The 27,175-nt window shown below is 38.7% G+C and overlaps 1 protein-coding gene across 1 annotated transcript in view; it reads left to right on the top strand.

Moving 5' to 3' along the window:
- Nucleotides 1-27,175, top strand: part of Camkmt (calmodulin-lysine N-methyltransferase) — a 386,510-nt gene that overhangs the window by 11,621 nt on the left and 347,714 nt on the right. Inside the window, exon 3 of the mRNA XM_038318157.1 lies at nucleotides 7,123-7,187. Coding sequence (XP_038174085.1) covers nucleotides 7,123-7,187 — 65 coding nt within the window. The remainder of the gene's footprint in view (nucleotides 1-7,122; nucleotides 7,188-27,175) is intronic.

Here is a 27,175-nt window from a genome sequence, read left to right as displayed (position 1 = left end):
ATTTTCTAACTTCTCAATGCCCAGTAATGTTGGCCACAGACAGTGACGTTTTCCCCTCTTGTGTTTTTACCCATCAGGCCTCGTTATCCTTCTCATCACCTGGAGTCTTGGTTATTGTATGGACTGAACTTTTTCCAATAACGTAGTTCTATGTAAATGTTCATTTTTGAAAGAATAAATAAGAATGTGTCTCTAGAATTATGGCATAGAGTACTAACTGTGATTTTGGCCTTGGAAGTTGCCAATTTTGCCTCTTTTTGCACTGTTTAGTGTCCTTCTACATTAGCAGTCAAAAGTCACAACGCCTTAAGCACACTGAATTCCACAGTAGAGCACGGTCTCAGTAAACAGCCACCGTGACAACTGATAGTGGCTGGCAACTGACGTCTACTAGGTGAGCGGTCCCTATGTGTTAGCGTCTAATTAACACAACAGCCAATTGAGAATACCATCAACGTCTGGATGGTCTGGTCGAGGTCACACAGCGGGTCTGTTGGAACCGTTTACCCTTTTAAAACAGGCGTGGGACAGTGACTTCCAGGTAACTCTCCTCTTGCTATCCCTAGATACCCTCTCCAGAATGGACATAAAGTCCATACTTTTAGCTTCTACATAATCCTCCCTCTTAAAAATTGGAGACGAGGTATGTTGATTTCCTTAATGATTATTGTGATCATCAACTGCCTGCTTTATATATAACCCTGTTATACTAAAGAATTTTACTGAAATTACCAGATAAGCCAACAGCAGTTCATTCTTTCCCTTAGCAAATTCTGCTCACAATTTTCACCTGTTTTACTATTTTTGCTTATTTTCTTTATCTGTTCAATATGAACCCCACTCCTGTTTTTTCTATCTCGTATTACTACTTTCAACCTGCTTTTTTAAAATAAGATTTCTTAGCAGTATTACCTGTTTTCAGTATTATTGATAGATATTCTGAAGTATTCTGTAGTAGTTTTTTTTGTTTGTTTTAGTGCAACAGCTAAAAGAAATGGATTTTTATAAAGTAATTTTGAAGAGAGTACCACACACACACACACACACACATGGATAATTATATGTATTTTTTTTTTTTTTTTTGGTTTTTCGAGACAGGGTTTCCCTGTAGTTTCTAGAGCCTGTCCTGGAACTAGCTCTTGTAGACCAGGCTGGCCTCGAACTCAGAGATCCGCCTGCCTCTGCCTCCCGAGTGCTGGGATTAAAGGCGTGCACCACCACCGCCCGGCTATATGTAATTTTTTTGAGACAGAATCCCACTGTGTAGCCCTGGCTGGCCTAGAACTAGCTATACAGAGCAGGCTGGCCTTGAACTCAAAGATCTACCTACTTTGCCTCCCATTCTATATTTTTCAAGTTTGTTTAATACAATGTTATGGAATAATTGGAGAAAAAAATAAATAATTTTAGGTCAGTTCAAATCAACAAATGTGTATTAGTATCTCGTATATAAATAATCAGAAATACAAGCTATGCTTTTTTCTAGGAGCTAAAGATATAAAAATGAGAAATAATGAGAATGAAGAAAGAAAGCTAAGTAGGCAGCCCAAAAGCTCTCACTACATGGTACACGATTGATTACTAAATAATTAAAAATTTAACATGGATCACCCTAGAAGTGCTCTTTTTGGAAAGCACCAAGGGGTGGGAATTTATACTGGATCTAGAAGTAATAGAAGGTTCTGGAGAAGGAGAAATCATTCCCGATGAGAACAAGGGTCACAAATAGATAAGATGAAGATGCGCAAGGCAGAATGATCTGGGCTACTGAGAAGGCCGTCTGGGTCCCAGGGAGAGGGTCCTATGTGCAGAGCGATCGTACAGGTGAGCCCGCTTTCTCTGTCTCACTCCCGTCACCCAGAGTCACCAGCACAGCTCAGCAGAGGGCACAGAGTGATTCTCTCTCATTCATAGTCCTCGGTATCTATTCTCCCCACCTTAATTAAACCTCCTTGTACCTTGATTTGTAGCCCTTTGAAGTTTATTAGACTCAATATAGAACTCAAAGAAAGTAAATAACTAAACAATTGTGAATTTCAAAGTATTTATTTTACTAAGTGATGTAAATTATAAAATTATGATTATTTAAAACTAACACTTTGACCATTTTTTTTCTTTTCTAAAAAAAAGATGTTTTTTTTAAAAAAAATATTTTATTTATTATGTATACAATATTCTGTCTGTGTGTATGTTTGCAGGCCATAAGAGGGTGCTAGACCTCATTACAGATGGTTGTGAGCCACCATGTGGTTGCTGGGGATTGAACTCAGGACCTTTGGAAGAGCAGGCAATGCTCTTAAAGGCTGAGCCATCTCTCCAGCCCCCCATTATTTTTTCTTAGCCTTACATAATGCTACTTAAAATGATGGAATAATAAATTTCTCATAGTAGCTTGCTTTGTTTCTTTGTTTCTTTCTTTGTTTCTTTGTTTCTTTCTTTCTTTCTGTTTTTTTTTTTTTGTTTTTGTTTGTTTTTCTATTTTTTTTGAAACAGCGTTTCTCTGTGTAGCCCTGGCTGTTCTGGAACTTGCTGTATAGTCCATGCTGGCCCTGAACTTGGAGATCCACCTGCCTCTGTCTCCTAAGTGCTGGGATTAAAGGTGTGCTCCCCCACTGCCCAGTCATAATTTTTTCATGAAAAGCAAAATTTTGGACTGTTAGACTATAATAGGCTAGAGTGTGAAATCCCCAGGATCTGTTGTCACGACTGTGTTTGAGAATGGTTCACTATTTGGAAACAGTTGAGACTGAGGAATGAAATGAGGTGTTACTCCTAGCCGTGTCTTTCTGGTACTTTGGTTCTTAGAACTTTATAGACTCTGTTGCTATTAGTTAGAGGCATACAGAAAACCAGAGCAGACCAGAAGGTACCTTTGCTAAAAAGACTTTTTATTAAAAATCACCTCCACCTTGTGTTATAAGCTATGATTCATCATTACATAGAACTTACTGTGAAGGAACTAGGTATTGTTTCTAAACCTTAATTTTAATCTTAATTTACCTATGGCCAAATTTTTATATTTTGGAAGGTTTGAAATGCTTCCATTATGTGTGGAACCATACATGCCAGAGTTACTAGTTTATAAATGTGTGCATGTCTTAAAAAAGCAAAAGCCGAGAGGCCTGACCCATCCTCTGTCATTGAATATGACTGCTGTTGCTATGGTAATTGCTGAATTAGAAGGCCCGCACTTGACTTTTGGCTTGCCCTAGAAGTGTAGGATGGGCAAGAAGTCAAGAATGTGGCTTTGACTCTGCTGCTTTTTTATTATACTAAATGCACCACCATGAAATCATGTATTGCTCTTAGGGAAAGGAAAAGACAAATGAAACCATTACACTGAGATTAGTGTGTACCTTCTGAGTGCCAAGGCAACGCTGGTGACAGGAATGATTGGTTCGTGCAGTTGGGTATATGGTTGATTATCCTTACATACCTGCCATATTATAAGGTACATATTTCAATACACATTTCCTGCCAAAAATTGTAATATCTTGGTGGATGTGAAGTGACATTTCAGTGTGGTTATAATTTGCATTTCACAATGATGTCAGGGTTACTACCCAGTGCTAAGAGCAGAGGCAAGAGAAGGTAGTAAGTTGGGATGGTGGTGACTGTGAACAAGATATATTGATATGGGCTGGAGAGATGGCTCAGCGGTTAAGAGCACTGACTGCTCTTCCAGAGGTCCTGAGTTCAATTCCCAGCAACCACATGGTGGCTCACAACCATCTGTAATGAGATCTGGTGCCCTCTTCTGGCCTGCAAGTATACATGCAAGCAGAACACTGTATATGTAATAAATAAATAAATCTTTAAAAAAAAGATATATTGATACGTGTGTGGTGCTGTCATAATGAAACCCATTATTTTTGTGCACGAACTAAAAAATTAATTAAAAAGCTAGTAAGGCTGGAGAGATGACTTAGCATTTAAGAACACTGTCACTTCTAGAGTTCCTGGGTTCAATTCCCAGCACCCACTTCTAAATGGACTCTGATACCCTATTCTGGTGTATAGATATACATGCAGACAAGGTGCCCATATACATAAAGTATATAAACAAATCTTTAAAAAAATGAAAAAAGAGGCAAGACTAGCTCCTAAACAAATAGGATAACTGAATTTATTTAAATATGAAGTTTTAATTTTAGGAATGGACTTGATAAGAGGTCTTAAACAGCTTTTAGTTTCTTATTTTAGAAAATCTTTATAGGACCTTTAAACTATCCAGTGTGTATGGAGAACTCAAGTTCATTGAGTCATATTTTCAAGTAATATGTCGTAGATGTTGACTAATTATGACTTTATTTTCTACTTTATCTTAACCCATTACTGATTGCTTATGTAGTTTGCTCATATATAAATATATTGTTTCATAAATTAAAATGGTACCTAAAATGTTTTTCAAACTTATCTACATTCCATGTAGATATCATTTATTTTCTTATAATGCAGATAAGACTTTGGAAGCCATTTTTGTTATATAAAAATAAAGACTTCAAAGTCAGTTGCATGTACAGTCTGTTGTTAAATATGTTTCTTTCAAAAACCTGTACTTTTCTAGTCTTTTTTTTCTTTTATAGTCTTTTAGGACACATTCCACTTCGTGGTTACTTTTTCTGCCTGTTAATCAAGATAAAATCCAATGCCCATTTGCCACTGTAAAAAGGATTTTGATGCATTTCTCTGTCCCTTCTTTTTATAGTCAGTGTTGTGTGGCTGTCACTCTTACGCAGCCGTAATCAATCCCAGAGTTAAGAACATATTCATTGCCAGCAGCTCCCGTCCCCCTAATATCTTGCAGCTTTTGATTTGCTTTTTATTTATTTATTTTTTTGTGGGGGAGGCTTTGTCTGTTCTAGACATTTTATATAGATGGAATACTTTAGTATGTGGGATTTTATATCGGTTTTTTTTTTTCACTTAGTATACTTTTTAGGATTTTTTTTTTTTTTTTTTAAAAAAAACCATTGATCCAAATTCTACCATGTTTCAGAAAGTTACTCATTTTTCTATGGTCAATTAATATACCAGTATAGAATTAATAATACATTTTAATGCTCATCATGAGTTAATGGACAATTTGAGTTGCGTATACTTTTTGTCTGTTCTATGTAATGCTACTGTGGACTTTCATGTGCACTTTTTGTGTGTCTGTGAACATATTAATTTCTTAGCATGTAGCTCGGGGATGAAATGACTAGAAAATGTAGTTGCTACGTGTTTAACTTTTTGTAGAATCCCCAAACTCTTTTTCATAGTGGCTTCTTGTTGACCAAGATTTCTGTCCCACCAGGCCCTGCAGCCGTTCAGCCCCAAAGAAATACACAGAGGTCTACATTAGTTATAAATTGATTGGCTCGTTAGCTCAGACTTCTTATTAACTAATTCTTACATCTTAAATTGGCCCATTATTCTTGTCTATGTTAGCCACACTAGGCTTGGCTTGAGCATCTGAAACCTCAAAGTCCACCCCAGTGACAGATTTCCTCCAACAAGGCTACACTTCCTTCATGAAGGCCACACCTCCTCCAAGAAGGCCACACCTCTTCCAACAAGGCCACACCTCCAACAAGGCCACACCTCCAACAAGGCCACACCTCTTCCAACAAGGCCAAACTTCCTGATAGTACCACTCCCTAAGGGCCCACGGGAGCCATGCTCATTCAGATACCACATGTAACATCCTCTTGCCTTAGAATTAATTTTAAATGCTTTGTCCTGATTGTGCTGTTTAAAGGGACAGGAAGAAAAGGAAAAGAAAGGAGAAATTCAGTAATTCTGCTTTTAGAATTTTTTTTGACAGAGTCTCTAGCCCAGGTGGGATTTAACTTCTCCATGTATCCAAGAAAACCCTTGAATCTTACTTTCCCATAATGCTGGGTTACAGCCTTTTTTTTTTTTTTTGAAAACTTTTTAAAGGAAGTTATCAGAAGGAGGCTTGATGATAATCTACAATTATTTCCACTACAGTAGTGTGTGTGACAGCTCCACACTGGGTGCAATTTTAAAATCCAATGTGAAGTTTGTGTTCAGGAATTGTGCTGACAGTCAGAGTCATTCACAATTGTTCTTTGAACTTCTGAACAGTCGTTAAGATCGTGTGACAGGAGATACTGGATGTTGAATCTGTTTAGAATACATTCTAAAAAACACAAATTGCAAATCAATCTCTATCAAAGTATAGAGAACAGATTTGAAGAGCGTGTTGTAGCACGAGTAATAAAAACCCAGAGACAGAAATTGAGGTCCAACCTGAAAATCAGAAAAGCAAGGCAGCCGAGCCACTAGAGAAGTCTTCCCTCTACCAAGGCTGGGTGACCATAGACTACGCAGCCTTTGCCTCCCTCTCCTCCCATTTTTATTATCTCTAGTGCTGGGTTAAAGATGTGACTGACTCCCTAGGACTCGGGTTAAAGGTGTAGGCCACCACTCTCAGTAACACAGAAAGTTCTGCTGCAGCAGTGCACTAATCTGAAAACCAGTCACAAGGAACCAGTCAGTCACGAGTCAGCTGGAACCCTTAGCAGGCAAAAGGGACTCAGGGCATTTATTCCTAATCTCGATTCTGTCTCCGTTAGCTCCACTCTCTTTTCAAATATTGCATTTGATTATCTGGATGTTAGTAAGGGATCCAACTGGCAATAGTTTCAGCTAGAGCGCCACAATCTTGTAATTCACGCTCAGATTACAGTAGCTGCTCCCGGGCATTCTGATCGCTTATAGTATGATCCGCTCTGAAATGCGTCACATCAGTGCTACTTTAACTGTCATTAAAACTCAAAAGACAGGCCAGTGGCTGGGAGAGGAGAGTGAGCAGGGGGACTATGCAAAATCCAAAGACCACATCTTCCTTTTCTGGGCGGTAGCCTAAATAGCCTATGGGAGTGGTCCACTGCTTGGTGGGCTTTTTTTGACCCTCCGTGGGGAGGGGGTCACTGCTTGGCGGGCTTTCCTGGAGGTGGAGTCTGGACCAAGGCAACTTTCAGGGAGAGGAAGCTTCCAAAGATGGATGCCGGTATTACATTGGATATATCACAATTTGCTCTCAGATTTAAAAAAGCATTAGAAATACTTTTATTTCAGAAATGTTAAATAAAATGCTCTATACCTTTGCAGGTTTAATAGTGGATCCTTGAATGTTGAAGATGTTCTTACCAGCTTTGACAATACAGGAAATGTCTGTAAGTTATATGCTAACTTAATATATTCAGTGCTTTAAAAAGCAACTTTTAGTTTTTATCTGCTGTTTGTTATACTTACTGTTATATATTTATATGTGTATGTGCATGCACACATAAATACATATATTCTTATGTATGTATATTTACACATATACATACATATTAGAAACCCTTGGTGCTGTTAGGTGTAAAATATGCCTCGTAGGTGATGCATACTAAAGGGTGTGTGGCAGTTTTCACAGAAACTTTGTGACGATGTGTGTACTTGTGTGTGATGGGACATAGATCAGAAGGAAGTCTGGACTCTCCAGTACTGTTCCTTTTGTTTCTTGTTTCCATTGGGACTCTTTTGAATCAAGTTGTTGGTCTGCTTCTGCTGGCTTCAGGTGCTTTGCTTTTTAAAACAGATTAGATATAGAACATGTTCTTTGATATATTATAATCCAAGGTTTTGTTTATATACTTTTACAGGATATATTTTATTTCCGACTAAACCTCTGATTAATTGGTAATCTATTTCTCTGCTGAGAACTTCACTTAAGCAATTCTAAAATAATGCTATATGATGATAGGAAAGAAATCAGCCAAGAATAAATCATGTCACAGTTAGAAAACATAAGAGCCGTGTGTCCCCTGGCCTATTGCACAGGATACTTATCAAAATAATCAATAGTAAAATATGACCATTCACATTTAAAAAGAACTCAATTTTTCTTCAGAGGAAATATATAATAAATTATTATCTATACTTAAATGATAAACTTTGCAACTAGAATTGTTTTACCAAATGGATGGATTTGAATTGAATAATGTGTAATAATAGATATTAATTTTGTTCCATGACCACATTTTGGCTAGCTCTTGCTTGTATAGAAAAATTATACTTTGTCACTAAGGAGTCTGTAAGTGTTCTAAAATTATCCTAAAATATTTAAAATGATGTAGGTTTCTTTTGCATGGATAATAATAGGTTACCTTTTAGTTTATGTGTATTGGCCTTTACGGAATTCTTGGGTGTACCTTGTAGTTTTGCTGGGAGCTAGGCAAGGACCGGTGAAAGGATGCTATGGTGGTAGAGTATACTGGAATAATATTAAATATCCTTAAGTCAGCCTTGTGCACACACAGGTTTAGAACATGATCCTGGAATGTGAAATAGAGAAGTTTTATTTTAGTAGCCTAGAACAGGTATTGTTTTCCTGACTTGGTTCGTCCTAGGGCCACTAGCTGGCAGTGCTACATGTGATAAAGGTAGTTTCCTAATGGCCCAAATTATTATTTCACATGTGAATAATGTCTTATTCTTCTTCACCATTTTCTCTACCCCCACACCCCCACATTGTTACGCTGATAAATGGAGAAATTGTGTGTTGAGAATGTTTCTTTCTGCTGTCTGTTGTTTGGTAGGAAACTTCAGAATGAGTGAGACACATCTACAATGGAATCATCACTCAGAAATTTACCTTAAGCAATTTATATAGTCTCTGTGGACTTGTACTTTATTCATTTTTAAAGACTACACAGACACCAAAGAGCACCCTATTTCTCACAGCTAATATTCAATAAGTGGAAACTAATTATTTGTTTGTTTGTTGCTCTGGTATCACTCCTTTTCATATTTGTTTATAAATATGAACACTTTATGTTCTTAAGGATTAATTTAAAATAAATTTAAGTTGAAAGGAGACCCTAAGAATTATTTTGATATTTTAAAACGAACTACTTTGATTGAACTAAAAAACCAGAAAGATTAGATAAAAAGCTAAATTGCTTATCAAAATGCATTATCACGGCCGGGCGGTGGTGGCGCATGCCTTTAATCCCAGCACTCGGGAGGCAGAGGCAGGCGGATCTCTGAGTTCGAGGCCAGCCTGGTCTACAAGGGCTAGCTCCAGGACAGGCTCTAGAAACTACAGGGAAACCCTGTCTCGAAAAAAAAAAATGCATTATCACAATAGAGACTTAAGAGCCTGAAAATATTGCCAAGTGGCAGGTATAGTAGCAGAAGTAAGGTATATCAAGACTTCTCTTCCTATGTAACTTTTTTGGCATGTGAAGTGTCTGTGTGGCATGTGTGGTGTGTGTACATATGTTCCTGGGAATGGCTGTATGTGTGTATGCATGTGTATGGAGGCCTGAGGTTGGGGGTCAGGAGCTGGGGTCAGGAGCCTTCCGCTGTTGTTGGTCCCTATGTATTCACTGAAGCAAGGTTTCCTAACAGAACCCAGAGCTTGTCCATGCAGCCAGCCTAGCTACCCAGCTAGTCTTGGAGCCTTCCTGAGTGCTAATGTTAGAGTTAGAGATAGGCCACCAGGCCCAGCTGCCGCTTACATGAGTTAGACATGGGCCACTAGGCCCAGCTGCCACTTTACATGAGTTAGAGATGGGCCACTAGGCCCAGCTGCCATTTCCATGGGTTCTGGGGATTTGAACCGAGGTCCTTGTGAGTGTGCGGCAAGTGCATTCTCCACTGAGCCATTGCTCAGTCCTTCTGCAACATTTTACTCTCTAGTGTTTGTACATGTGGAGCATATTGTCTCTCATCCTCCCCTCCTGTCTTTGTTCCTGCCCCTCTTATCTGCTCTTAGTTCCTTTTGTCCCCCTGGACAGTTCTACTTCCACGTAATAGATGCGTCTATAATTTATGTGATCATATATTTATTCTTCAAGAGAAACATCTATTGAAATTTTACTTAATGGAAAAATAGGTCAAGCTTTATTTCAGCACAGCAAGTACTAGTTACAGCTTTCATATAATCATCATCTTAAAGTGCGCATGGAAAAAAGTAGTTTTTCACTTGATACTTAAGTCTTCTTTGATGTTATTAGTGTTGCTAGGTTGCGTTTGTGAGCTGAAAGCCCAGCAGAGGGCGCTACAAGCATAATTCTCTTTTAGAGCACAGTATAATCAGCCCGTCATGAATAATAACTAAGCTTTCTCTGTATAAACATTTGAGATGTGTTTACGTTCATTGATTTATTTCTAGTATAATGCATTTGCCATCATTAATATAAAACTTTTCCTTATCTTTGAATGTATTTTGTTTTCGTTTGAAATGTCAGGTTTTGTCTTTCCAGCTTTAAGTAAAGGAATGGTTCTGATCCTTTAACCCTAATAGGGCCCTTGAAGTTATGCCCAGGAGATAGTTACAATGAGGAAAGAAGCTTCTCACGGTAGAAATGATGGGCACAATTACTTATGTTCTTCAACTTAATATTACTTAATAATAAAGACAGTTGAAATGTTGTGCGTGCCCAGTGAGCACAGCGCGCGTCATGTAGTAGAGCTATCCGTCTCATGCTTGTCATATGCTTTTAGAGATAAAATGAATATTAGTTCCAGAATTTCCAAGAAGATATGGAAAAAATCTCCCTAATTTTGGGAAATAATTGTAATATAAATTTTTTTATTTCCTAATATATTTGAAAAGAAAATAGTCTTTGTACTTGCTTTCATTATTTATGCTTTGTATGTAAACATCCAACCTTAAAATGGTTTATAATCTTGAGATATATTTTCACTAACTGACTTTTATTCAATGATGTAATAGGAAATTAAGATGGATTTGGTGGGCTGGATATGGTATGTAGTGGTAGAGTGTTTGCCTACTGTTCGCAAGTACCTAGGTTTGCCTTTTCACTGCAGAAAGAGACAAAAGTTTCATGCAGCATGCATCATTTCTACATCCTGACTTACTGCTGTAGGACCCCAACACTGTGTTTGTGTATTTCTTTTGGCTTTTGTGGAAAGCATACTATGTTAGTCACCCTCCCTAAGGCTAGGCATATCTGTTTCATTCTTTGGTTCCCACTACTCAAGAGCATCCTTCCTGAGATGCCCAGGCTGCTCTGCAGAGAGGATGTGCTCAGTACCAACCATGGTGTGAGCTAGGGAGGAGTGAGGCCAGTGAGGGTTGCTTCCACGTTTGGCTCAGATACCCGGCCTACAGAGCATCTGTCAGGGAGCAACCCAGCTGGCTTCCTGCTGTTTCCCTGTGGGTAGAATTTTCTTTCCTTCCTGCCAGTCCCCCTGACCTCTCATTAGAGAAGCCCCACTGTGTTATGTTTCTCTAATGCCCTTTTTTCTAAACTTATCCTTTTATTCTACTGAAATGATTTTTTTTTGAGGCAGGGTCTTTCTTTGTAGTCTAGTCTGTCCTAGAATTCTGTCAACCAGGCTGGACTCAAACTCACAGAGATCTGCCTGCCTCTGCCTCCCATGTGCTGGGATTACAGACATGTGCCACCAATACCTAGCTCACTTGCATATTCTTAAAGTGTACTCTCTTTTGACAGCCTGAATAAATGAATCAATATTTCCCATATCATTTATTGCATGTTCACAGAACATATATACATATAAGTAGTATGTGTATAATTTAATAATTTAATAATAATTCTGCACTAACTAGGAATATAAAAATAATGAGAATTCAGAAATAATTTTATAAATGTAGACTTTTATATAATATTAATGTTATCGCGTTAATGTAATGTTTATTAGCCAATAGTTGTTATATATTATTGCAATATTTTCCTGCTAGTCAGAATTTTTGCAACAACTAAAAATGTTACAGCTTCATTTTAGAGACTATATAGTAAAACCTGTTCTGCCGTTCTTTCAGTTTTTTTTCCTGCTTCTGCATTTTCGTGTTGGGTTATGAAAGGATCCTGTGATTGGTAGATGTCTCCTGGGCTTCCTGAACATTTTTGTAGACCTTCTTCCTTACAGAGCACACCTGAACTTTTAACGCATACAGCTCTAGCCTTTTCCTGCATTCTTTCTACTTGTCTGGCAGGATCTGTTTTAGGAGGCACCTAAAATTGATCTCTTTTAAACTAGTAATCAAATATTTACCAGAGGGAATATTCTTATTAAGATTTTTATCTATTCATTTTTATCTATGTTTAAAAAACCAAAGGGAACATTATGGAAATACAGTATAAATTTTTAGTTTTCATGTTGCATTATTATTTTGGTATATAGAGTATATACTCTGCAGGATTACCAAAGCTTCAGAAGGCCAGGTTGAATGTAAAAATGTTTTCTTCTTCAAAGTTATGTTTATATAGTTTTATATACATATATATTAAATACATGACATTTATAGACATATATAGTGCATGTGACATAAACATGCATTGTCTCCTATAACAGATTGTAAAACATCCACATGTAATGTACATTATATTGGTAAATTGACCCTCTGCTTCAAACCGAGCCTCTGTCCTGGGATGGCCTAGCTTCCTACTCTGGCAGGGAGGGAGCAAGGAGAGCAAAAGAGCTGAGAGGAACCACCATGCCCGTGAGAGGAGCTGGAATGTGAGCTGTTTCCACCAGAGGCTGCTGTTTATCCCATGATATAAGCCGCCTATAGTGGAATCCAAAAGCTGGAAGTTGAGCAGGGGAAGCTCATCAGTGGGAAAATAAAAAGCTCAATGGGCAACTCTAGCCAACTGTTTCCCCGGGCCTTTCCCAGTCAATTTCTGCTGCCCTGGGGAAGGGCTGCTGTCTCTGCTGGCTTATAATCTCACCCAGACACATCTCTCGTGGACCAGTCTCCTTATGAACAATATATAAACATATGATTTCTGTATGAATTACATGGTCATCCTATATCTACTCACATATATGTTTTGTGACCTATGTCCATCCATGCTTTTTATGTCTATGCACACACATATATTTAAGTAAAGTAGATTAATTAAGAAATAAGAAATTTGGGGCTTTTATAGGTCACTTTGTAGTGATATTTCATTTGTACTTTAATAAATAAAGCTTGCCTGAAGATCAGAGAGTAAAACAGCCCCACAGGTCAGCTTTACAGACTAGGAAGTGGTAATCCCAGTAGCCACACTAGTTTGCCATAGGAGCCAGTGCATGCCTTTATTCCCAGTGGTGCACACCTTTAATCCCAGCCCTAGAGAGGAATGTAAAACAGGAGGGGCAGCTCATAGACAGTCTCATCCTGAGATTCTGGGAGGCAGGATCTCAGTTTCAGACTGAGGTACAGGTAAGAACCAGTGGCTGACTCTTGATTTTCTGACCTTCAGTTTGAACCCCAGTTTCTATCTCTGGGTTTTTATTATTCAAATTACATCACTCACTGTTCTGTATTAAAAGGTGTCATCTTGGGAAGTATATGTGAAATTAAGATTTCGCTGCGCGAGTCATTTGTTGTGTAATTGCCAGGGAGTCTTTGAACAATTTCTTACTTCTAAGAAGCACTCACTACTTTGTACCATGATGAACATATCAGATGTTAAGGCCTATGTGATTATAAATACTGTATTTTTTATTAGTAGTGTTGGTATCATTATTCTTGAACTTCTTTAGTTCTTTGATTATTAAAAAGTAATACAAGGTAATAAGTACCTTTCCTGTCTAAAGATTTCACATGACCTTATGATATGCAAACACAATGGTGAATGATCATAACTGAAACAGTGTGGCATTCATGCATCAACACTGCAAATCACTGATTCAGAACAGTGTAGAGGAGTCTCACAGATGTCAGCATCTGGGACTCGTGACCAAGATGGAATATCAGTGACTGGAAAGGATTTTTTTTTTTAAATCAATACTTTTGAGAACACTTGACTAGGAATTAAAAAATAACAAAGCCAACTTCCCTCCTTTGTTTTATATCAGAATACATTCAAGCTGGAAAAAATACCTAATTGGAAGCTGACATTGCCATATATTTTAGATGAATCCATTTGTTATATTGAGACAGAGATGCCCTTCTAAATGTAATTCAAACCCCTGGGATTTACAGATTAATAAATAGGTTGACTAAAAGTTTAAGGACACTTCTTTAAAGAAGCAGCATCAATAAACTGGGTGGTGGTTGCACACACTAATCCCCGCACTCAGGATGCAGAAGCAGGCGAACTTCTGGGGTTGAGGCCAGCCTGGTCTAAGGAGTGAGTTCTAGGACAGCCAGGGCTGCACAGAGAAGAAACCCTGTCTTGGGGACAGAGTACAGCATCAAGAAGTTGGAGTGCCAATGACGAATGGCATCAGTTTATGTCGGCATATGATGGCATGGTGTCTATGCTGACAGAAGTGTATTCTTTAGAGAGAGCTCTCGGGATTAGCAGTAGAAGGAGGCCAGTTGCAGACTGGCATGCGATAGTTTACTGTTACAGAGGCAGTCTGGCAATTTTTTTGTTTATTGTTGTTTTTCTAGACAGAATTTCTCTGGGTAGCCCTGGCTGTCCTGAAACTCGCTCTGTAGATCAGGCTGGCCTCGAACTCACAGAGATCCACCTGCCTCTGTTTCTGGAGTGCTGGGATTAAAGGCGTGTGCCACCACTGCCTGGCTTGTTTAGCAATTTTAAGTATCTAGTGTTTTACTATATCCTTTCTGAAAAATGATGACACTGTTATATAAAGCTATAAGTAAAGGGATGCACTGCAGCACAATGAATGTAGAAATTTAATTGTAGGTGACTTGTTAATAATGGATCCCCATGGAATGGAGTACTATATAGCTGTGGACAATCTCTAAAACATACTGAGTTAAAAATCAGTACAGTAGAGGCTGGAGAGATGGCTCAGCAGTCAAGAGCACTGACTGCTCTTCCAGAGGTCCTGAGTTCAATTTTCAGCACCTACATGGCAGCTCACAACTGTCTTTAACTATGATTTGATGCCCTCTTCAGGTGGGCAGACAAAACACTTATAAAAATAAATAGGTCTTAAAAAAATTCAGAAAGGTAAATGTGGCCTGTTTATTTACTTATATGTGTGTGTGCAATTTGTATGTTTGGATACACATGCGCTGGAGTTCTGTGTGTGTGTGTGTGAGAGAGAGAGACAGACAGAGACAGAGACAGAGACAGAGAGGCAAGGAGAGAGACGAAGCAAGCAAAGAAGGACAGAGGACCACGTTTGGATGCCATCCTCACCCTCAGGAAAACAATCCACCTCTTTTGAAGCATTGTCTGTCATTGGCTTGGATTTCACCAGTTAGGCTAGACTGGCTGGTTAGGGAGCGAGCCTACTGTCTCCTTTCCTGTGTAAGACTACAAGTATGTACGCATGCCCGCCATTTTTATGTGGGTGCTGTGATCAAACTCATGTTCTCACACTTGGCGGGCATCCCCTAGCCCACATGTGGTCCTGTTCCTGTGAAGTATGTACACCTACAAAGTATGTGGGTAACTATGATTGTGCACAGAGTGGGTTTCAGTGCTCCGTGCTTTGTTGGGATTATGAGCAATTTGCTTTTTCTTCATTATGCTTCCCAGGATTGTTTGAATTTTATGGTTTATATTACTTTTACAAGTATGAAAAAACATTGCTTTCATTTTTTAAAAGTATTCTTTATGGGACTGGAGAGATGGCTCAGCATAAGAGCACTGACTGCTCTTCCAGAGGACCCAGGTTCAATTCCCAGATTCACATGGCAGCTCACAACTGTCTGTAACTCCAGTTCCAGGGGACTGGATACCCTTGACAAAACACCAATGCACATACAATAAAAATAATAATAAATTAAAAAAGTATTCTGTAACTTCCAAGTGAAGTATTTTTCTTTGAAAGCTGTGATAGAAGTCTCAAATTGTTACAGAATAAGGAAGCAATGCGTTTTACTAGTCAAAAAGCAGGAAATGCTTTGTTCTCCAGTAGCGCCGTTGTTCTGAGGGCTCACAGTGTGTCAGATGTCATTGTCTCCCAGTGCATTTTCAACAACTCAGTAATCAAATCAATCAAATATTCTTACATTGGGGTTGGGTTGTGCAGAGGAGTAGAGTCACTCAGGGATGAGTTTTGGCCAAACTTTGTAAATTCTTCGAGAAAATGAATTATTAGGTGTCTCTGTTTTCTATGTTAGGACGTGCGGATAGATAGCAGCCGTGAAATGCGAGGGGCTCCAAAGGGGAGCCGGTGGTCTGCAGTGGTAGCACCAGTCTTGCTCCAGGCCCTTTGAAGAATCGTAACACAGACAGCCTTTGGTTGCAAGCTGTTAGAGAAGACTAGGTTCCGCAGGTGGGTGGGTGTTTCACCATCTGGCTTCCAGGCCCATAGCCGGGGGAGCATGCTTTCCTTTTGGCTCAGTGTTGAGTAAATGTGACCCAAGTGGTGCCGATGTTAGGATTCACCAGGTAGCGGGCATTTAGCAGATACCACTTTTTAAATGCATCTTTCACATTTCCATTTGAAATGTCAGGGAGTTGGATGAAGAATTTAGATTTCTCTTTATAACGTAGTCTTTTTGCATTTTTATTTGAAACATGGAGCTGGTAGGTTCCTCCTTGAAACTGGAAGGCGGTGTTATGGAAAGGACTTAAATGAAGCTGCGGTGCTTGCTAGGGCTTTCATCAGTGAGTTGGGACAGAAAGGTAGCCTATGACTGTCATGTCTGCTTTAAGTGTCTCGTCATGCTCCGTGCCAGGATATGCCGGGCACGTCGCCCTCCGCCGAGCACATGCTGAATAGCAGTCCTTTCTGCCTCTTCTTTAAATAGTGTCTGTTGGTTTTCTTCATTCCATACAGTGTTTATCAGTTCCATTGTAAATATTACCCCAGTGGATAAACTTAACTTCTTAAGAGGCAGGGCCGGGGGGGGGGGGGAGCTGATATGCAGAAGGTGGCAAGTTGCTTTAAAGGCTTAGTGGGTGACCACCCAGGAATTTAGAACCCTTCTACTATATTTCTTGAAAGTTTCTTCTCCCCGAAGTGGTGAGAAGTGGATTTTAAAGTTCATGATGAGAACTGAAAACCACAGCACTAACTTGAGAGATACAGAAAGTAACTTTGGCCAAGGGAAAAGAACATGAGCGGTGGATTGTCTCCAAGGAGCCCGAGGAAAGGCCACTGGAAAAATGGGCTCTCTGGGGTTTCTGAGCCTGTAGTTGATATTCTAATGGATGGGGATCTGGGGAGCGAGGCTGGTAAGGAAAGAGAGTGCAGTTTCTTTGAATAGTCTTCGACCAAATGGCTGCTTTGTTTTATTTATTTCTCCCCCCCCCCCCCAGAAGTGCTGCTCTTTGTGATAATAATATAGCAGTGATCATGGTTTGTGATCCTGACATAGCCTTTCCTCAAAGGTGGCTTATGGCCATAGTGATATTTTAAAATTGCTTACATAAACAGCACACAGAGAGCTCGACTAAAAGAATACTCATGTCTTCAGCAAAGTTATTTTTGTCACAGGCAACCTTTCTACAGAGCATTGTAGATACGTGGACGTTTGTGTGGCCTGGGTGCACTGTACTATGAATTCTTGATGTGAAGAAAGCAGTTAATGGCTGAGTGCATTGATTGTTTGTATTATATGTGCTTTGCTTTCTCCCCTCCACTCCCAACGTTTAATCTGAATATTTGAGTTGAGTCCTGGGGAGGTGGGAAGGAATGAAGAAAAGATTCAAATCATCCTGTCCGTGTGCATGAGTGTGAAAATGTGGATGAATTATGTATATTGTAGATGGTCCGCATGCTCATTCTCATGTTTGTTTGAGTATGCTGGAGTAGCCGGAACCTTCCCTGTAGGCGGTAAATACATGGTGCATTTGAAGTATTTGTCCTTCTGGAATGTTGAAAGCCAGGTGTTTGTGTCACTGGCATCTCTGACAGTTGTCATGACTTGATGTTTGACTGAAAGATGTGCTGGATCTCAGACTCAGAACTTCGACTGATAGGATTTTGCTTAATCGTGGGCTTTGTTATTTTTATTTGAATATTTTATTTAGAACACAATAGAGGGTTGGTGAATTGTCCCCATGTACAGCTAAGACATGCAAAAGAGTTAGGAAAACCACAAGCTCTCTTTTCCTCTGGCTTCCTTTAAAAGAGAAATCAGAGCGATGAGCAGTGTCTACAGAGAGGGAAGCCTCCATTCCTATGACCCATTCTGATCTTTCTGTTTTTATATTGTACAGTTTTGTTATTATAGATCAGCGCTCAATTATGTACCATATATATAAGCTATAGTTCTTATTTTTCTTCAAAAATAAAATTTAACCTCCTTGATTGCACGGAGGTTGTGCAATGTTTGTAAAACCTGTGATTTGGTCTCAGAGGATGTGCACTCAGTGATGAGATTGTCAGATGACTTGCGTATTTTACTTTTCTTGGTTAAGTGAGACAGAGGCCCCGCCCAGCTCTCTTGTACCCCGCCCCCATCTCCTGCCATCTCACCTTGCTACCACTGGGTCTGGACTTACTAAACTAACATGCCACACAGAAAAGAAACTCCAGCCCTTGTATTTCATTCTCCTGTCTTCTGATTCGCTGTCACCAAACACGGACCAAACCTGCCGAGGGAGGCTCTGCCGTGGAGGCTGCAGAGCCCGGGCGGACAGAGGAAGCTGACCAGGTTTTTAAGGAAGGCTGATTACACAGCTGTGTTCATCTAGCACTGCCGTAACTGTGCTTAGCATGATTCTAAAAAGGGGTCCACTTTCGATGGGTAGTTTTCTGTGTGTGTTTAGAAGCCCAGGGAGGAAATGTTAAAAGATTCCATTATTATGTATGCCTAGGCACACCTCTGTATCCTACTACAGTACTTTGACTAGGACCGGGCCCAAGGGGTATTCAGAATGTATTGATTTATCTGAATCTTCAGTCACATTTAAATTAATCCACTCTTCCTGTACATTCTTTTTGTATTTGATTTATTATTCTATACAATAGGTAAGTTTAGGTCTAAATTTTATGGAAAATACACTAAATACCCCCAAATGAATAGAAGCTGAATTTAGAGCATATATTTTGTATAACTAATACAATAATTAAAAAATATAACCAAGATGTTAAAGTAGGGAGAATTCATATGCTCTAGGTTTTCAGTTTTTTTTTTTTAGAGAGAGCATATAGTCTAGTGGCCCAAGTCAGAGCTCACATACATGATACTCATTATCTGGAGAGACCATGTTTTTGATTTTACTCTTCCCCTAACCAGTGGACATTTGAGTTTACAATCTCATTATCCTCTATAGATGTGGATGCATTTAAGACACATTTATTTTGTGTATTTTTCAGATCATTTAATTATTTACCTGAGTAGTCAACTTTCATTAGTCATTTTATTTATTAAAGACAATGAAATAAAATATTTGCAAACAGTTTTGGTGATACCTTTTTTAACTTCACAGGTTAAAACCTAATCCTTTTGAAAATATTACCCCCATATTATCTGAAAATAGCAAGAGCTATCAGCAAATATTTATATTAGTCTATTTAACAAAAAATCTAAGCCAATACTCTTATAAATATTTTCCAACAGCCAAGTATTTTAAAGAAAACATGTGTTTTAAAATTTGCTTGTTTGAGCTAAATTCGTGAGTATTTTTTTTTTTTTTTTTTTTTTTTTTGGTTTTTCGAGACAGGGTTTCTCTGTAGCTTTGGAGCCTGTCCTGGAACTAGGTCTTGTAGACCAGGCTGGTCTCGAACTCACAGAGATCTGCCTGCCTCTGCCTCCCGAGTGCTGGGATTAAAGGCGTGCGCCACCGCCGCCCGGCTCGTGAGTATATTTTAAAAATAAAATTGAACTCTAATATAGAACTACAGAAGAGCAACAAAAGAAAATTTAAGTATTGGTGAGTATGTGTGTGCATGTTTACATATATGTGAGTATGTATATATATATATATATTTCAGATATACTTCATCAAATAGTTAACTTGATCTTCATTTATCTTTTCTTATCTTATTTGTAGACTGGAAAAGAAAGAGCAATCTCAACAAATATTTGTTAAGTACCTCTTATGTGCTGTCCTGCATTTTCAGTTCTCAAATGATCTCTCAACCTTGACTGAACTGCTACAAAGGAATAAAACGTTCTTTCTACATATGTGGAAGAAACTACCGTATTAAAATCTGGATCAGTTTCAGTGTTTGATGCATCCAGGTACTTGGATGGTTTCTATGAACTATGTTTTAAATCTCACCAGCAAGCGTCATTTTAAAAATCAATGTAAAATAATCATATTGCTTCATCAGTGAAGAGTTCACCCTGCTGATACTGGCCAAATGGTTCAGCTTACTCTCATGACAGTAAGAACTTCAGTGGCATGCATATATTATCTCAGGGCATGATTTTATTTCTACATTTTTAAAGTTACTACATTTTCTATTAATCCATGCAGAGCATCAATTTCATAGTCAGTCTTGAGTTTTTCCTGGGGCCTCTGACCATTGGTCCCCAGGATTGCTAGAAACCCCTGTCTTCTTAGGGTTCATCACATCTCCTTTGTACAACAATACACTGTATTTTCTAGAAATTAATAAGCTGAGTGCTATTTTAATCTTTCTCTTCCCCACTTTTTGCTTTAAATGAAGCCTGTTAATTCTCCCTTGGAACCTGATAGTCTCCTTCCTGGTGTTCTAAATTGTATAATATAATCTGGCATGGTTCTATTTTCAAACACTTTATTGGCCATCTAGTGGACACCTTAAATTTACTTTTAAGTAGACTACATAGTATTCTTGTCAAATCTATATTAGAAAAAATATTTCCCATTTTGACATATTAACAAAGCTTTGTATAGGCTTTAGAAATTTCTTATTTCTAAATTCTGTGGCTCTCAAGATCCAATTTAAATGTCATTCACCTCCTCTCTAAAACCTTTTCTGACTCCACTGAGTTGAAGTCTACCAGTTCTGCGTCTACCTGCAGACCTTCCAAAATTTAAAATTCCTTGTGGTAGTGCTTGGTCAGACAGGTGAGGAACTAAGGCACTAAAATGACCTAATTTCAGTCTCCAGAACCCACATGGCAGAAGGAAAGAACAGACTCTAGCAAGTTATCCTGTGACCTCCACATGCACCGGTGCATGCATGTATGTGTGCGTACACATGGACATACATATAAAATAAGTAAAAATATAAATAAATTAAAATTCATCAAAATATATTGTAATCATGTGTAAATTATTTAGACTGTCAATCCCTGAGGGCTTATAGTTTTGTTTGTGTATGTATATATAACTGCTTAATATACAGAGATTGATCAATAAGTATTTTGTGGGTTAATGACATGAATATCCAAAAGAGAAAACCACAATTTAAATAATAAAATTAATTAATTAATTATTAAAAAAGCATTTTTTATTAAATGCTTCTTTACTTGATATTAGTTAAATGGCTAAGAAGTGATAGACCTTGGTTCTTTAACATATCTCTAATATGTTGATATACAATAGTTTACTCTAGAATTTACTTTAAATAGCCTTTGTCTCGAGTGAATTTGAAGTTTCACTTCATAGCGTTCCTTCTCTAGGAACACATCCTTATTTGTATCACTTATCCATGTATGTGTCCATCACACACATTCTATATTCAAGTGACAGTGTACTCGTAGTTAAAGAGAAATAATTGTCATCTTCTTACATACTGGTGATAGTCTCCCTCCAATATCTCTTGCTGGAAGAGCACTAAGTGGCTATTCATGTAGATTTTGATCAGTGCAATGTATTGTAAGCCACTGGCTCTAAAATACATTCAAATGGCATGCCCTATTCCTCATGAATTGCTTTTTTTTTGCTTAAATTTCCCACTCAGACCACCAGCAATCCCTTAAGTACTTTCCCTACCTGCTAATGCCAGCTTTTAAAAATCTACTTAATGTTCCTCCTTTCTTCTCTTTGTCGCCTCTGTCACTTAATACACCTCTGTGCCTGACCGACATTGTTCCTTCTCTAGGTTTTTATGCTTTCAGGATGATTTTCTTCCTGGTCCTTTTTTTCTACTGTTTTGGATGTGTTGATTCTGTTTCTCCATTGCAAAGAGCTTAGTGGGAGCTGGAAGTGAATATCATAGGCGACTTTAAAAAAGTTTTTCTTGTAACTATTAAGAATGTAAATGAAGACAGTTACTACATAACTAGTGTTCCAGAAAGGACTTTAATCAACTTTTAGAGACATTGATAGAGACAGAACTAAAATGAGTTGTTTAAATTTCCTAAATAGGAGGAAAAGGGGAGTATTAAGATTGGCAGCTGTTAAATTGAATGATAAGTAAATTAGGGTTCATTATTTTTTATCCTGGTTATTTTTTTATTTTCTAAAATATTTTTCCAAATACAAGACTTAGAAAGATCTAGCTGTCATTTTTATTCCTGTTAACACAGCAGCCCCTCTTCTTGGCATCTGTCCTCCAGTACATACTACACACATACTACACACAGAAGCTAACTGCGGTACACACTACACACAGAAGCTAACTGTGGTACACACTACACACAAAAGGTAACTGCGGTACATACTATACACAGAAGTTAAGTGTGGTACACACTACACACAGAAGCTACTGTGGTACACACTACACACAGAAGCTACCTGTGGTACACACTACACACAGAAGCTACCTGTGGTACACACTACACACAGAAGCTACCTGTGGTACACACTACACACAGAAGCTACTGTGGTACACACTACACACAGAAGCTACTGTGGTATTACCTGGAGTAGTAAGGAAAACAACTGCGAGCAGCGGGAATGCTTTACTTCCATCATGGAGTAAGTTGTGCTCTGTCCACATCAGTGGATTATTAAGTACAATTAAAAGCATGAGTTGAATTTGTGTTGTATTCTGGAGAGACACATAAGTTGTTATTGTTAGATGAACTGAGTGATGTGTGTAATGTAATATTATTTTTATAAAAAGACTAAATATTAAAAAATCTCTGAAAGTATATATTTTCACCTGAAAAAGTGACACCTGAAAAGATGAGGTGGAAAAATGCATTCTTATTTATTAATTTTTGTATTGTTTGATTTTCCAAATATGTGTTGCTTTGGCGAAAAATGTAAAAAGTATTTTTTAAATGTAAAAATAAAATATTTAAAAAGCAAGTGTCAGTTCATCTGTGATAAAACTCTTTGCTAAAAATTTCAAGAGAAGCAGATATGCATAGTGAACCAAGCAATGAATTGAATCATACTTCCCTTCAGAAAGGAAAGTAAATGAATTGAGAGTTCATGCTTCTGGAAACCGTGACTCTTTCTAAGCTTTGAGTGGAAATTACTTGCTAGAGATTAGAAGAAATAACTTGACTTTCTATTAATCATCACCATTGCCGAGTCTTTTCTGATGACAGCTGATAGAAGCAATAATCCATGTGATGGATATAGATATTTAGAAGGTAGTTTGAAGCATGTCCATTTAGTAATAAACACACAAATAAATGGTTGAAGCCTATGATCTCCCAGTCATTGGTTCTTGACCAGGTTTATAGTATCAGACTTGAATTCTCTCCTGTGGAACTATGAATCCAATCCGAAAGTAGTTAATTATTGTATCAGGGTTTTTTAAAGGAACAGAACTGTCTCGCTGTTTTTTTTCTCTGTCTCTCTCTGTCTCTCTGTCTCTGTCTCTCTCTGTCTCTCTCTCTCTCTCTCTCTCTCTCTCTCTCTCTCTGTGTGTGTGTGTGTGTGTGTGTGTGTGTGTGTGTGATTTGTTAGGCCACCGTACAGGCTGTGTTATGTCAAGGTAGACGAAAAATGACAGTCTCATAATGGAAAGGCCAAGTATCCAGTAGTTGTTCAATTCTCAAGGCTGGATGTCTCAGCAATTCCAGTCTGGGGCTGGAGCCCTAGAGGATTCTTGGTGAGCTGCCGATCTTTGCATGTTACAATTCCAAGGAAGCAGGTTCTAATACAGGTGAAGGGATACTTCAGTCATAGAATAGGTGAACTTGCCAGCAAGGGTGGGCACAGGCAGACAAGAAGCACAAGCTTCCTTCTTCCACGTCTTTTTTATGTGGGCCGCCTTTAGAAGGTGTGACCCAGATTTAGGGTGGGGTTTTCCACCTTTAATAATCTGAGCAGGAAAAGTCCCTCCCAGACTTGCCCAGAAGATCAGGTTTTAGTTGATTCCAGAAGTAATCAAGTTGACCACCAAGATTAGCCACTCACAATTACCCACTTAAGAGCACATCTTGCCAGGCAGGTCATTATTGTAGCCTGCAGCTGGGTTAGACTACTGATGCTTTTTTTTCCCCACCCATCAGCCTGCATAGCATCTTCCCAAGTTAGTCGGCAAGGAGGAATCTCCTACCTCAGTTTTAGCCTGGTTTCCCTACGTCTTGCAACTAAAAGGTATCAGAAAATTGACAATTTTGAACACATTTCAATAGGTAATTACCCATGCTTCATGGTAGACTTAAGAGGCAGAATCCAATTTTAAGTATATTTATATTTAATACATTGTTATTACACAGAAATTGGTTTTTTTAAACAAAGATGAAGTTTAAGTCTTTCATTTAAGAGTTGATACTTTCCCCTCACAGATAAGGAAAGCCAACATAGGGTTCAGAGTAAGAAACTATCTGGCTCATTTCCTCTTCTCCTGCTTTGAGGCATAGTGTTTAATTAGCAGGAAGGGTGAGGGCAGGTATAAGTGGTTTATCTATGGGGAACCTTAAAAGCAAAATTTTCTCTGGTGCTGGGGATCCACCTGAAGGTCTGGACACATCTCACAGGCTAAGCAAGTGCTGTGCACCCCCTCCCCGCACTCTCCCTGGCTTCCCTTCCTTTCTTCTCTATGGGACAAGGTTTAGGCTTGACTAAGGGCAGAAGATGGTAAGGGGAGGCCTGTGCATTTCACAGCTTAGTTTTCTGTTTTGCAGTAGAAAATTTGGTTATATATTGAGAAATTGGGAGATCCAGTAAATAAATGAAAGTGTCTGGGCTGGAGAGATGGCTCAGAGGTTAAGAGCGTTGCCTGCTCTTCCAAAGGTCCTGAGTTCAATTCCCAGCAACCACATGGTGGCTTACAGCCATCTATAATGAGACCTGGGGCCCCCTTCTGGTGTGCAAGCACACATGGAAGGAATGCTGTACACACAATAAATAAATCTCAAAAAAATGTTTGGTACATATATAAAAAAGAAAGTGTTGAGGATGGCGGGAGTCACAGGTTTCAGTGTCAACCAAGACAGTCACATATATAGATGGGGGAAGGCTTAAGTAGTCCTGGAATGTTGGATTGGGAATGAAGATGCCAGTATGCCACTTTAGATAGGCAGATGGGTAGACAGGCTGACTGTAGACAGGATGGTCATGGAGTGTTTCCTGTCGTTGTCTTGGTCTCTTTGTGGTAACTACACTACTACTAGAATATTGGATTCTTTTTTAATTTATTTTTTTTATTAAATTATATAATTTTACAAATTTTCACCTTTTCCCCTCCTCCCATTTCCCTTCCCTTCCTCCTCCCCCCTCCCCTTCCCTCTCCTGTCCAAGGAGCAGTCAGGGTTCCCTGCCCTGTGGAAAGTCCAAGTTCCTCCCCAATCCATCCAGGTTTAGGAGGGTGAGGATTTAATAGACTAGTTTCCCACAAAGCCAATACATACAGTAGAATCAAAACCCAGTGCCATTGTCCTTGGCTTCTCAGTACTACTCAGCGGTAAAAAACAATGACATCGCCAGGCGGTGGTGGCGCACGCCTTTAATCCCAGCACTCGGGAGGCAGAGGCAGGCGGATCTCTGTGAGTTCGAGACCAGCCTGGTCTACAAGAGCTAGTTCCAGGACAGGCTCCAAAGCCACAGAGAAACCCTGTCTCGAAAAAAATAAAATAAATAAAAATAAAAATAAAAAAATAAATAAAAAAATAAAAAATGACATCTTGAATTTTGCATGCAAATGGATGGAAATAGAATATTGGATTCTAAATCTCATTTTCCACTAAAAAGAAAGAACCAGAAGAAACCTTTGAAGAAATGGCTTACTCCATGACTGGGCACCATGTGTCATTATATGTCATAAAATAAGGAAGGCCCCAGAGATAGAGGAAACTGGCTTGAAGACACTACTGTTGACTAAATTTGAGGCAAAATGATTGTCAGAATAAATGATAGAAAAAATACTTTCTATTGGGTAAAATAATATTCTGCAATTCTATATCAATATTAATACATGTTGGAATACATAAAATTCTTCGTATCTTAGACGATCATTTAGTTAAGAACAGGAACCTGAGCATTAGTGATATTTTGGGCGGGATAGTTGTTAGGATCAGTGTGTGTGTATGTGTGTGGTCCTGGACCTAGCCTATACACTGTGGCAACATCCCTGGCTGCTACCTACCGAACACCAGTAGCGTGTTTCTTTTGTCTCCATCTCTCACTCCACTTCCGTTTGTGAGAAGTGAAGATATTTTCAGACACTGCCAGATGTCGTTTGGGATGGGAGTGGGTGCACAACTGTCTGTACTCCACTTGAGAATCACTGGTCTAGAAAGAAAGTAGGACGAGAAAAGAATATTTGCTAACCATCGTATTAATGGCTGATTAAGGAATGAACTATCAGTGGATACTAAAACAGTAGGTAAAAATTGGCTGAGAGAAACAGGATATTAATTTCAAAGTAGCCCCAAAATGCCAATTAACAACTCCCTACTGGTTAAGTGCAATGTGCTTGTGATCAACTCTACAACAGGAAAACACAGTAGACAGCACCTTCCAAAGTAGTTCAGATTAACATCTTTGCTGTCTGTGCTGTCCTGGGAGGGCAACATTGCTTTTGTGATATTCCTGCCCCAAAGCATAAATCACAAGGAAAGTCAGGCTGGGGATAGTAACTGACCAGTCTTCAAATACGTCATGATCTTGGAAGGCGGAGGAAAAAAATGAAGAACTCTCCCAGGTTGTAGACAAAGAGCCCTGATAATTAAGATGTCAGTATCCTGCACCTATAATGGACAATCAGAAGTTTGAATGGAACTTGTGGATTATATGGTAATACTGATTCATTGTTTATTTCAAAATTTTTATAATTAAACCATAGTTATGTAGAAGTCTTAAAAACAAACAAACCCATTTTCCATTACCGAGCTGGCTCAGGATGCTTAGCTTGCTGTCTCTCAGTTCTTCAGATGGGTGGTCCTATTTAATTACATTTATTGCTCGTGATTACTTTCTTGTTTAATATCTGGGTTCCTTTCTTTAAGGGAAACTTAGGGCAAGTGCTTCTCTGTGCTGCAGCCTGAGCCTTAAACAGTGCCTACAATAGAACCCGATGCCCAGTAAACATC

Source organism: Arvicola amphibius, chromosome 2 (assembly GCF_903992535.2).
Source record: "Arvicola amphibius chromosome 2, mArvAmp1.2, whole genome shotgun sequence".
Lineage (NCBI taxonomy): Eukaryota > Metazoa > Chordata > Mammalia > Rodentia > Cricetidae > Arvicola > Arvicola amphibius.
Note: the sequence above shows the minus strand (reverse complement) of the source record. Positions and strands in the feature narration are given on the sequence as shown.